The 14,516-nt window shown below is 32.0% G+C and overlaps 1 protein-coding gene across 2 annotated transcripts in view; it reads left to right on the top strand.

Moving 5' to 3' along the window:
• The window catches only part of LOC128982801 (uncharacterized), a 43,563-nt gene that overhangs the window by 11,010 nt on the left and 18,037 nt on the right, over positions 1 to 14,516 (top strand). Inside the window, exons 2-5 of one of the 2 annotated variants that reach the window (XM_054401813.1) lie at positions 1,242 to 1,319; positions 9,052 to 9,115; positions 11,095 to 11,175; positions 13,724 to 13,903. In XM_054401813.1, coding sequence (XP_054257788.1) covers positions 9,052 to 9,115; positions 11,095 to 11,175; positions 13,724 to 13,903 — 325 coding nt within the window. In that variant the 5' untranslated portion in view covers positions 1,242 to 1,319. Of the gene's footprint in view, positions 1 to 1,241; positions 1,320 to 9,051; positions 9,164 to 11,094; positions 11,176 to 13,723; positions 13,904 to 14,516 lie in introns of those variants that run through there. The other variant, XM_054401814.1, reaches the window with a different exon arrangement.

Genomic DNA, 14,516 nt, shown 5'->3' with positions numbered 1-14,516 from the left:
ATCCTCAAAATGTTTCCCCTTTACATCCCAGGACCCTAGGCTCTACACACATACGTTAGGCTTGGAGGATCGCTCTATTATTACATGGTTTAAAAGTCATTGTTGATATACGGGGTTTGAACTAGGGCATTAAAGGACCAAAGCCCTAAACTGCTCTACCCCAGTTTGCTTGGTCTAGTTTGCTTGGTGCTCTACTTCTAGACCAGCTCGCTCCCCAAGGTAATAGACGATTAACTATTCAAAATATTTTGTCACTTAGGTTAATCAGAGTATATTGTGGTGATATTAAAGTATTGGTTTGAAAATACTAGTCAAAGACTCAAATGCAAAATCAGAACATAAATGTATTACAGCTTGAGAAAATCATGACTCAACACTATAATCTTTCAATTTAAACCGTCTTTAATGTTATAAAAATATGGTCAAAGTAATCTCATAGTTAGTTTTCAACATAACGATAAGTTATCAACGTACTTTGATAACATCCGCATTATATTTCGATGCACTCCTTTGCACCAGCTAAACTTGATTTTTTATTCAAAGACTTAAAAGCAGCTTCGCGTCGCAGTCAGATTTAATATTGTGTAAATTGCCACATTCATATTCCAACGGCGAAATTCCATTTCAAAGAGAGTGTAATTTCTTAATTCTATTCATGGTTATCTAAGTACCAGCTATATTACTGTTTTCTTTTTTTATAATACAGTACTATAAGTATATCTTTTTCGGTATAACTATAATTGGGGGCATATTACGTGTACATTTGAATAATTGATTTCAGATTTAGTGCAATCCTTATCCTAATCTGGCCCAAGACTATTTTTATTCATATAAACGATTTATTTATTTATATTGTGTTTATTGTGTGTAATATTGTGTTTATTGTGTTTTGTATTGATCTCACTTAAAATTGTCAAGTCACATAGCTTCTTGAACCCGTCTATTCCATAATTTTATTTTGACTCGTTAAAAATATTTGATCGTGGTTATATTTGGGGATTCTGACTTGGTTGTCCGAGTCCAACTCCTTCCAACCACCAATCGCTTACCAATTGGATATTGCTTGGAGTTAACCTTTACTATAGAGCCACCAAGCTAGAACTCCCTGCACTACAAGCCATACATGATAATGACATTTTATTTTTATTACCTAGTATAGAGTATATAGCCTCAGCCTCATTTTCAAACTATTAAAAAGTACTTTCGACAGTTTGAATAACCCTGTAATTAATCTGTTCCAGATATCAGGATACCTTTCAAACCGGGAAGCAGTAAAACTACAAGAATATTCTACCAGAAAACTGAAGTTGGTTTAAAGGGTGAGTTTATGTAACACTACAGTTACTAGTCTACTTACGGTGTCAGGTATAAACTTTAAGTTAAAATGATTATTACACTTTTAAATTTTAATACATCAAATGTATTGGTTTTGATAAAAAATAAAGCTTCGAGAAACCCCTTGAGTATTACACTCTCGTGGAGAAGGGTTAGACTGAGAATATAAATGTTTTTCGACTTGTCATCGTTCGATTACAACATTTCCCAGAGACAACACTCGGATCGTGTTTAAAGAAGGAAATTTGTTTTCTCTTTGTAAAATCCTAACATTTTCTCAAACAGCACATTTTCGATTTTCATAATTATTTGCTGTACACAACACTAGCTTGATATTGAAATTAAAATGTGTTACTATAAATTCTGTTTAAATGCGTAGGTTATACGGTGTTACGTTGAATTGTAAATTGTTGTCAAAAGCATTGGTAAAATAGAATTTAAGTTAATTGATTACCGTAAAACATTAATGGTTTCTTAATTACGGAGAAAGTTGCATATTCTCTGTTGTTTTCCTTATATAAGTACCTATAGTAAATGTGGACTTAGAACTATCAAACGAAGGCCACATTTACTTACATGGCATTTACAAGGTCATATTACAAGGTTTAAAGTCCATTGTGATTGGACGGATTCTAACCAACGTCCCCATGATAGAGCACCCGCACTCCAACAGCTAGAGACAAGCTTCACGTATAAAATGAATTTTGTACTGTAGTGGTGATTGCTATTGGAGTAATTAGCCAAATATCAACAAAGCATATTAGTGTAACTCTATTATACAGTAGTTAGTTTTTCAAAGAACAAAAATACTAAATCCATGCTTATTTTGCATAGAGAGAGAACAAAACGACAGAGCACATAGTCGTTCTTGAAACAACTAGGTTTGTCTATACAACCCAAAATATTCTACTATGATAAACCAATAACTACAATCATGGTGTTGTTTTTTCTTCTTTTTAAACTACGGCTTCACGTTGTCTTTTATCCTTTCAAGAACAATGTGCCTAAACTATTCAAGCTTATTTAAGCTTATTTAATTTAATTTCAATATCTGTATTGAATATGTGCACATATTACATTGAAGTTTAAATATTCTTAATCTAATATACACAATTATTACACGGTAAAATTACGTACGATATTAAATTATATACATATAAGAAACAAATAAATAAAATCAAGCTTATTAAAGAAATCCAAAGGAGTAAGGAACAATTTATATCAGATAATATTGTAATATATTTTTGAAATAATGCTGTGAATACAAAGTTTGATATACAATCAAATCACAAGAAATTTGAGGCAAATGCACTGAGTTTCATCATGAGTAGTTGTATTAATAGTCAAAGGTTTAATAAGATAACATGTTTGTCCCACGCAAAAAAATGTAAAACATACTTTTTGTTCCATATTAGTTACAAATATTCTCTATAAAACTGTTATACAGTATATAGTTGACAATATTTAGGTTTACATTATCTTTATTAAATGTAATAGCTAGAACTTCGCTTTAGATTTACATTTTAAATTATATGTATGTTTTTATTCACACTAGAAATGTCAACAATAACATGTCCAAAGCTGCCCAGTGTTATCCCTCCTCTTGGCAGTCCGCCCCTGTGCTGGAGCGCCTCCATGACCGTCGTCTCGGCGCCGCGCCACTGACAGTCATACAAGCTCAATCAATAATTTGCACTTCTCTCACTTCTTCCACGTCCGATTTGGCAGTTTTCAACTGTTCTCCCTAAATATCCATTTTATCCTTTGTCAGAAGAAATATTTTCAACTTGATTACGTGACAATGGTTTAAATTTGTTTTCCTGAACATTAGGGATAATCAAATATTGTGAATAGATAAAGTTAAAAAATAATAAGATATATTTGATACTCAAGACTTATAATAATAACACATATAATATATTATTATAATTATTATAATACATATTATAATAAGACATTCATTGTTGTGACTTGCCCTTGAACTGGTAAGACAAATATATTATAATAAGAATACTGTAATAATGACACATAGGGTGTCAATTATTGCCAACCAAATATATTGAATGAGAATGCTATAATGTACCAAATTTAATATTAAAATATCCCCGCCACAGCAAACCTGCAGACTAAGGTAATTTCCATTTGCCTGATTTGATTTTCACTTAAATATATTTAAATAACATTCGGTTCAATGAGTACCTAGGTTTGTAACTAAAAGGAGGGTAATAAAAAGTATTTTTCAGTAAAAGGTGTCAAAAAAGTTAGCGAGCTTAAAAGTTAATAAATACGAACGAATAGTGTTTTGGCCTCTGGGGGCATTTAAATGAAAAAGTAAATTGGCCCGGGCCTAGGTCTTACCGTGCCTTCTACGGTAATAGCATATAGGGAAATTCGCTACCAGGTAGGCTACTATCTCTCAGAATTTGGTGTATAGGAGAAGATTGCTATACAAATACAAAGTAAACACAGTGCCCACAATACCACTAAAATAGGATTATCACTATTGTATTTTGTAGCAAACTGGTCAAGTAGTAGAATGCGAGGCTTTGGTCACAATATTGTCTGTGCTTAGGTCATCGAGGTCTTTGCTTCAAATCCCATCGAACACCAAAAGTTATTTAACAACTACGTAAAGTATGTTGAGCCTCAAGGAAATCTCTCTCACACTCTCACACAATTACAAAAATGTAATACTTGGAAGTAAAATAAAAGTTAATTTGTATTCTTTGGTTCTCATGTTATTTGTAAATTTTAAGTTCATGAGAAGCTTTCTCTCACACCATGTAGGTCAGTATGAGAGGCTTCTTGTAAACACATTTCCTCATCCCAACCAATCTCGAACAGGTCAAACATAAGGCTTCCGTTATTTATTATTATCCACATCAAAAGATGCCACCAGCTCACAGCTCCTTTGTCAACCTATCTGAAAAGATTTCCGTTAGAAGCCTTGTTTACATTACACGATTGACCGATATATCCTACCCTATCGTATACGATAATGCGATCACTGCTCGTAAGAATATTAAAACAACAATTCAACGCCTCTATTTAGTAATAATTGTCTGTGGTAATACATTAGGCACATGGTAATACCATAGGCTATGTAAGGATAGTTTACGACAAAACCAAACAACAACTATTGCCTCTGTTACATAGTAAATAAAGAATACCAAGTATCTACACACATGCCATAATTTTGGTTACAGCATTCCACCGTTAAATAGACAATGATTATACAGGGTGTGTCCAAGTAATAATGAAAAAAAATATATATATATTTTTAACTTTTTTCCAATACAGGGTGTGCCAAAAACTGAGAGTCACTTGTTCAAATCTCGGAATTTTTAAATGTAAATATATGTCATGTTATACACCATTTTAAAGGCGTATATTTTTACATTATTCCTTGGAATCGAGTTAGTGGGAAATAATTTTATTTAATCCTTGTACGTTAAGCCGTTTTTTCCGTTATCAATTTGAGGCACCTCTCGTGGGACTTATATAAAAAAATATAAAGTTAATAAATAATATAAAGTGTTTAAAGTTAAAACAATTGCCATTGGTTAGCCAAAAAGATTTTCGAGTATCTGATTTCATAAACAATGTTGTAAATTATCTATCTCTAAAGACAACCTTATACCACCCCTTTCTAGTACTATGACTTAAGAGTCTCTTTTTCAGGTCTGAGAAGCGAAGTAACATACAAATGTTTTCTTCCAAAACACAAATTTTAAAATTTTTACATTTAACTAAAACTATTTGTTATGGGACAGATTTAGATGAAATAAAATTTAAAACACAGCAAATAAAATTCTAAACATAATTTGGAATGGATTTACAAAAAAGTTATGAGTAACTAAAATGTACAAACTTGAAAACCCACAATGTAGGTTTGCAGTAAATAATTTATAAAATTACACTCTAAATTAAATGTACAATTAATTATAGGTTCAGGTAATAAAGGTTCGACCGTCGTAACAGAAGTTAGCTGTTCAGGAAATGAAATGAGCTAGGTTATACCTTGTCACAAACAGTTGTTTTCAACATTGAAACTGCTGTTACATTTACATTGACAAGATGAATGTCGTAGTTGCTCCCAAAGGTGCGATAAAGATAGCTTTACTGTCTCATACAAGGTGGCTTAATAGAATATTTCAGTACTTACTCTATTTTTATAATTTTGCCCTCGTAACCAATAAATCATAAAAGTTTAAAGGTTTAATTTTAATTTGTGTTGTAATACATGCAGAGAGGAGCAGAATTTAAAGAACAATTTGGTTGTTATGCAATTTTACATTAACTAAGGCCAAACTAGCAATATCAGTTGGTAAATATTACCGACGATACTTGTATTTTCAACCAAACAAAACCAATAATTACATAATTGCTTACATTACAATTTGATCAATTGAAATGCTAAATGCTATGGTAAACCTAAACTGTGTTGACTCGTGGTAAAACTTGCGTCCGTAAAAACACTTATAGTTTTTGTCTTTCTCACCTTTGAATGTTTTCTATTCACCTGTAACTAACAAATAAGAGAATTAGCGAAATCAAAAGATCTTATTACCGTTGATAAATTTAAATAATCCAAATATATTTGGATCTTTTTTATCGCATAAATATCTATAGGTGAAGTAACAAAACCTATATATTGGAGACCATTAATTTCAGTACTAATTAAAATAGTTTAAACTTTAAATTGATGCTGATTAGAACCATTCACTCTGTCATTTAGGAATATTTGAGAAAATACTAGCCTATAATATCAGTTTCTTTATCCCTATAGTGTGGTATGTTGAAAGATGTTTTCTAAGAAATCGTGAATCATACAAACCATTCCAGTTACAGTTGACTTATCAGTCAAGTAAAGTGAACTGAATCTCTGTTTGTAATCAGACGTAGATTAAATGTTTTGAAACGTTTCAATTGTTTGCAGTGACGCATGAATCAGCTGATCGGATGTTTACCTTGCTGATTTGACATTCTGCGATTGCCAGTGATTAACACTCGGGTATTGTACAGTATTATAAACAGGTTTAACAGCTCTCTCAAACTCAATAACGTATAGGTACGTGTTGACATTTAGTCAGAAAGTCTAGGATAAATTAATCATTTATACACATTATCTAGGGTCTATCTTTTACTACTGTACTATATAATTTGTGTTGTATAGATATTTAAACAAGAAGGTGGTATGAGAGTTAAGACAATATTTGACTTTCTTAGGCTATTGAGTCTATTGAGCTGTACAGGGTATCCCAAAGTATATCCTAACCTGAAAAATATAATGTTATGCCAAAGAAAGTATATGGTATAGCTAATCTTGCTTTTAGAGCGCAGGACTTGTGTTTTGAAAGCCTACGCTCAAATCCCGTCAATCAACAACACACTTTTAGCAATATAACTATGCTGTGATTTAGCTCGAATTCCAACTTAGCGTTAACTTTAGTATATCTGGTGGTCCACTTTCAACTCATAAATCTTAGACGCCCTTAAAACTTCTATGCCAATAATCAGTCAATGGGTTAATGAGTAGGTAATCAGTCACGTTTATAAATCTGTGATTTGGTCAGTTAATAACTTGACAACACATCAGTTTTCGTATTGTATCATATGTAACAAATGTTTTCATAGACATAGCATATTTATGACTACTTAGATTAAAACGATTTTTGTAGTGTTATCAGTCCATAACATGGCTAAATAATACAAATAAAAATACAACATTAATACCTGCATATTCTAATAAATATGCTGTGAAGAGTATGGTTTTTTAACTGACAAACCATTTAGTTTCAAAGTAGAGTGTTGAAAGGATAGAAGTAAATAAAACATCTCACTGAACTATTTATAAAGAGTAATCTTCCCAGGCAGTCAGCTTTGAGGGATATAAATTAATAATTCTCACAAAAGAAGTCGACGACTGACTCGCTGCATGAAAGAAGTATCAGAAACCTTTCTTCTACGTCCATAGACTTTAACACTGCTTATCGTTAAATCTCAATACTACTTTTAGAATTTTAATATATTTATTTTTATACATTATATATTGACATCGGTTTAAAATGTAATCATTATCTTAAAGTCCGCACAATTGTTTTCAAATGTTTACACTTTTCCTTCGAGGAAATGTGTCCCCAACGAAGTGCATCCTTAACCCAGCAAATTATGATTTTTGTAACTCATGGAGGGCTAACTTAAGATTGAATAGAGTTCATCCTCCCTTGTTTGATCTAAGAGTTGCCTCGGAGGATAATCTGGGCTTGCAATTTCTGATGTTCAGATAACGTCTCTTCCTCATCCGAATCTACTTTCAAGATAGTGAAATAAATCCTTATATAGTATAAGATCGAAATAGATTATCGGTTTTTTTTACACTCCAACCTCACACAATATGTGAATATCGATAGTTAAGTGGTAACCCTACATCAAGTAGTGTTATTTTAATTCTTTATATTTAATATTCTAGTAGATCATAGATGTTCAAAATTCGTTAAAACTCATCTAATAACTGAGGTTTTGTGCAGCTAGTGTTTATTTGATAACTGAAGGGATTAAAATACATAACTATTAATGAAGCTAAAGTGAGACTGGGTATCTCAAGTGAGGAGAGTAGCTTTTTTGGACATCTCTTCTCTGAAAGCAATGTTATAAATAAAAGAAACAATCCCCAAAGCCACAGATAACCAACTCATCCATAATACATACAAATGCTACCCCAAACAATGCTGCTGACTCGTCTACTCGTTACATAAACTGCTGGACACTGAAGTCTGTTCGTGCAATCAACGTCCGGTTAACCAGTTTCTACACAAATTTCTCTTGATATCTTCTCAATTAATTGTTACACATTTTTATATCTGTGCCTTATCTACTTTAGGTACGTTTCTTGCTCAGATTATTAAAAATAATTATTTTATAAATTCCCAAACTGTGTTTGAAGCTACGACTGCAGATAGTGCTAATCACAAACCTTATAAAACATTTTCTACTTAGTATTTCAATAGAATATATTAATCAGGTTTTAGAGTTTACAGCATTAGAATGCTATAACAGAAATCATCTATTTAATTAGCAGGGTATAATTTTACAAATATTTTCCATAGGTCACACTAAACTACTTTTTCTAGTAAATTGCCAATAAAAAAAATTATAGTCGGGGACCTTTTATGTACTTCTTTTTTAAATGCTTTTTCTATTGTCGCAAAAACCATCAGGACACAAAAGAAGTTTAAACGGGCAAAATCTTAATTTTATTGTGTCTATTAGCTACTTTGTGGTAGACGCTTTTTCATTCTGAGGTTTTTAAATTTATTGTCCGTTTTCTGTTAACAGTGTTATGATTGAAAACGTTAATTTTGGGTTCTAGCGAGACACATGCAATAAAAAAAACCGTGCGTTTGTTTCATATTAAAACGTATCAGTAAATAATAATAACAAACTTCCCTATGTTGATTCTCTGTTGAATAAATAATAATTCTTCTAGGTTAATAATAACGGAGTCATAATTACCGTAATTAAACTTACTTATTGTAGTTCTTATTTTGACTGACGGTTTAAACAGGTTGTATCTGACCAGATATATTAAAATGCAATAGTGTATCCCATGCACTTAGTAAGGTTAGGCACTTTTTATGTGTGTGTTATGAATGCATTTTATGTACATCATGCTATGGTATTTATATTTTTCAGTTACTCATTTCTTTGTTGCAGATGGTGAGGGGCGGATTGGGCAAACTATGGACTTCATTTTGCCTCCTGGCGTTGGTTTCGGCAGGTGAGATTTCTCTTTACCTGTATGGTTGCATGTGGTAGATTAACTACTGTAAGTTAAAATATCGATTTATATAACAATTATTACTTAAATTACTTTTACAACACTAGTTGATAATTAATTGTGGTCATACTAAATAGACCGACTAATTCAATTCTTAACCACTTTCCAAAATTAATAGATTTGTGTATTAATTTCGTTGTTAACAATGTAAACACGAAACCGCATTAAAACATATAATCTATGATTATTCTTTAAATCATTTCTAAAAAGGTTCAAGTAAACATAGACGAGTTCTGGTTCTGATGCAATTTGTAAAATCTCTTCCCGAATTGTAAGAGTTAATTAAATTCCATCGATGTTTATTTTATATTTAATTAACTACATACCAGTAGTTCAAAAGTTAATTTTCTCCCGGAATGTATGATGATTTAGGATCATCCGATTCAAGAGCTCTAGAAATGTGATATTAAGGTGCTTTAAATAATATTATATTGTAAACAGCACATAAATAATAATTTTAATCACGATCAACGCAACGTTACTGCTCTTCTGGTCAATGTGACCAGAATTAATTGTCCAACGACCAGCATATAGATGTATGTATCAGCATATAGATGTATGTACCAGCATATAGATGTATGTATCAGCATATAGATGTATGCACTAGCATATAGATGTATGCACTAGTATATAGATGTATGTACCAGCATATAGATGTATGTACCAGCATATAGATGTATGTATCAGCATATATTCAATTCAATCAATTCAATTATCAATCAATTATCAGTTATTTAAGATGGGGACGCCACTATGTGCGTATTTTAGCCCAAATATGAGTGAAGGATGAGTGTATGATGAGTGGCGCGATCTTGTAGTCTTGTTAGTGACTAAGGCCGACATGTTCCTTAGACACAGCTGTTAATTAATAGCCCATAAAGCTAATGGCAGCTAAGGGACCTACAGTTTATAGTGGAATCCGAACCACATTTTTTTCTTATAATTTACGAATTGGTCTAATTATCAGGATAGTACTGCGGATAGTTATAGATTATAGATTATAGATGTATGTACCAGCAAATAGATGCATGTACCAGCATATAGATGTATTTACCAGCATATAGATATATGTACCAGCATATAGATGTATTTACCAGCATATAGATGCATTACTAGGATATAGATGTATGCACTAGCATATAGATGTATGTATCAGCATATAGATGTCTGTACCAGTATTTAGATGTATGTATCAGCATATAGATGTATGCACTATATATGCAGGATATGTAATGAATATACATACATTTAACATTAGCACTTATTTACAGTACTACTAGTTGAAACCGGATTTTTCGTCATACTGCAGCAAAAACAGCCGTGTTTATTATAATACGTATAATACATGCATTATAATAATACATGCGTTGCGGGTCTAAAGTGCCCCTCTTACCCCCTAAGGGAATGTGCAGTATTTTTGCTCCCTAAGTTGTAAGCTTAGATTAAAAAAAATTAAATTGCATGCATCTAAATTATGTATCGATCCATTTAAACGGTTGTAGCTTATTGTTGGATTCTTGTAATAGTTTGACAAATCGATAGAATGATGAACACCTACACAATCGTAATAGTCCAAATGGTTAAATCACTTACTAAACAGCTGGTAGTTTGCATTGTCACAATTGAAAACAAGTTGGACGTCGGTTTGAGAGGTTATCATTACATGAAAATAATCCTCGTCTTTAACTTTGTTTGTTTAAATAAAAGTGCAAAATGACGAAAATTATAGCTCATCACATGGGTCAAAAGTGTATTTCAACTCTCGCTCGGTTCGAGAAGAGTTTTTAAATTATAAATTTATAAAAAAAAAACAGTTTTAAAACTGTCTTTTACAGCTTAAATAATGACCCATATATTTTAAATTGCTATAATATTACATCCTTAGGGTTATAATTTGTTACAAGTCTTGTGTTTTTTAGGTCCTCTAAAGAGATATACAAGGGAGAGTGAGGATTACCAGAATGACTTCTCCGCGTACGCAAATTATACGGCAAATGAAGGTAGGGCTATAATAAATATATTAGTTTGTCTTTGTTCTAGTTCAAAATAACTATAAGTTAATGTATAATGGATACGGTTATAGGTTGAGAAAAATACAAAAAATTGAGTTTGAGAAAATGCCTCTTTAGGTTGACAAAACCTTTTTATTTTATTTATCATACTTTATAACTTTGCACTTGATATAATTACTGATCGACCTGTAACGATTATTTTTTATTCCGGAAAACGCATTAATATAGGCAATATAATATGTTCTTGCCTAATGAGGTGCTTGAGAATGGGTTCCCATCATTGAACATGTTATTTGGTAATCTAAAAAGTTGTAAGAAACTAAATAAGAAGAAACCATCAGAACATATTCCATTTTCAACATCTAAGGCTTACTATTAAAACTACTGTGGATTTAGTATTTTTTATGTCCCCTTAATATATCATGTGATTTTACACCCTGTGATAAAAATTTTATAGTAACATTTTTGTCATGCACATTCCCTTTGTAATATTCATAATTTTGTTTCCAGAATAAGCTCAGATAACTAACTAACATTATTTATTGTTGAGAGCTGATACTGTAGCAATCAATTGTGTGTACTTGTGATATTGGCGAGTTTGAAATCCATGCAGTGAAAGAGTACACCGCACTAATGAAGAGTTTTTAATTGTTTCGTATAATGTTATCAGCAGTTCATGATATTAATTACGTATCAACAACAATGCTCGTAGTTTTAACAATAAAATAAATCCATTTTACATACACACATTGGTTTCACACTATTAAAATCCTCACTTTTTGTACTATGATCAAAGAAACAGCGTGTACGTGGGTTAAGTGATTTGGACACTTGAAATTATCAGATTTTTAAAGATCTTAAGGATTTTAAAGATGGACCAGATATAGTATATTTCGTACCTAGGGCCGAAAATGAGGTTTTGCCGGCTCGAGATAGTTTTTAAGTTCGAGACGAAGTCGAGAACTTAAATCGATCGAGAGCTGCAAAACCATTTCGGTCCGTGGTACGAACGCTATTTTTCACCACACTATACCCTATTACCACTATTCACCACAATAATAATGCACACTGATAGTCAACACAACTACAACTTTAAGGTTATGTGAAGAAATAATTTGAGGAATCAGCAAAAATAAAAATAAATAGTTGCTAGGCAACGTTGACAATAACACAATTCCATTGCAATGCTATGGATTTTGATTGTGTATTTAAAATGCATTCATGTTTTAAGTAAGTAAGCGGACAGCTGATTTTGCGGCCCCGGCCTGTAAAAACCTGCTCGGTCCCCAAATTACGATGACAGCTGGCATGGCCAGCAAAACGTAACTTTCAGCCATAAATTAACGTATGCAATACAGCCAAAAACATCATAGTGTGGTGAAAAAATATTATCTTAGCTAAATATTCTGAAGTTTTTTAACCACACTTTCATTGTGACATTCCCTGATAAATGTTTTCAGAGTTGGCTCCCTCATTTTTGCTATATTTGTTTACATTTAAAAAGAATGTTCTAAACCATAACACAGGCTGATTCTAAATTATTGTTACACTTTTGAAACTCTATAAATAATACCCCTACCGCAGCAAACCTGCCGACTAAACGAGTTTCCATTTGCCTGAATAGATTTTGAATTAAATGTATTCAATTAACATTAGGTTTCATGAGTACCTAGGCTTGCTGCTACAGGGAGGGTAAGAAAGTGTCTTTTTTAGTAAAATATACATAACTTAGTATAAAATAAACAATTTTACCAAGTTTGATATAAATATATCCATAAACAACAAGCTACAAAATTCTCTATAAGAATAACATGGAAATTTAAAATAACAATTTTTTTAATTTTCTCCGTAACCAATAATAGTAAAAACACTTTGATATACTAAATTATTCATTTGTTTTTTAAGCTGTTTAAAAAAGTCTGGAGAGAAATTAGAATAGTTTGTGTTTTGAGGGTCAAAAATTAGAAAAACCAATTTTTACCCTATAAAACCCATCGTAAAACCCCGTTCCCATAGTCTGATGATGCTGGTTGCAAAATTAGCCTCCACAGATATTTTTAGATCTTAACTACAATTTAAAATTAAATACACACTTCTTCCTCTCTGAAACTCAAAACCTCATACTATATGTTGAATTGTCAACAGATTTTTAAAGAAATACCACTAGGGATCAATTAGTTCTATAATTTACCGCTCAGTTATTGTTATTTACTATTATTATAAGCTGCGAGGAACGTGACTTCGAAAAAGCAAAAAGTGTTGTGTGTTTTATAGTTTCATTGATTTTAAATTGTGTAATTATTGTAAATCGTAGTTAAAATCTAAAAATGACTCTAGAGGCTTATATTGCAACTATATTTACCAATATGGTCTGAAAAAAAAACTTGAGAATCTCCACTTTCAATTGATTCTCATCCCGTGATGATAGGTTGTATGATTTTTCATTTATAGAGTTTACAAAGTGTAACAATAATTTAGAATCACCCTATATATCCAGGCAAACTTGTCTGTCTCATACTTTCTACTGTTTTTACAGTTTGTTTCTCGGAAGGGGAGGTGTTCCAGAAGGGTGACATCATGCCCAACCCCGGGCCTTGTGAGGAGTGTCGTTGTGAACCTCCCTCCATCGTCTGTAACATGGTCAAGTGTCCGGTCAACAACAATGGCTGTCGAACCATCCAGAAACCCAACCACTGCTGTCCAGACTACAACTGTGGTGAGTCACTACCACTACATAGACAGCAGACAATTGGTTACTTTGGTACTGACACAACGCCTTCTTCCAATGAATCTATCATGCTGAATGACTTTAATTGGCTAGAGACAGTAAGGGATATTGATGACATTGCTCAAAGTTTTCAAAGCTTCACTATAATTTCTGAACTAAAAAATGATTAAAAGTGCGTTTTATGAAAAAAGCAAGTCCCAATAAAAATGTAGCTTATGATCCATGAATTTCCCACCTAGAAGCCCAAAATGAATTTTACTTTCGCCCGGCACCAATAGAATCTGGATCAATTAACAGACTTCGTTTATGTTATTTTTAAATCCTTTAAAATTTATAGTGTAAACAATCTGAATTTTTGAAGCATGATGGACTCTGTGTATGTCATATCTTTAAATAATAACCCACCATAAGTTTTTTTCTTTGTAATGCTTTAATATTTTCTTCACGGTTATATTTTTGTAAAACCATCATTTACTTTAGAAGGGCATGAATTGGGTTTTATTTAGTCATTCCCGGATTCTTCTTTTTTAACAAAAATCTAATTGGCTTAATATCCTTTCAATTTTAGTTACCTAACCAACTTAATGATATCAATACTCCT

Source organism: Macrosteles quadrilineatus, unplaced genomic scaffold (genome assembly GCF_028750875.1).
Source record: "Macrosteles quadrilineatus isolate MER2022 unplaced genomic scaffold, UCM_ALF_1.0 Scaffold_1__1_contigs__length_201487025, whole genome shotgun sequence".
Classification (NCBI taxonomy): Eukaryota; Metazoa; Arthropoda; class Insecta; order Hemiptera; family Cicadellidae; genus Macrosteles; species Macrosteles quadrilineatus.
The sequence above is the reverse complement of the archived record's forward strand: the minus strand, read 5'-3'. Positions and strand labels throughout refer to the sequence as shown.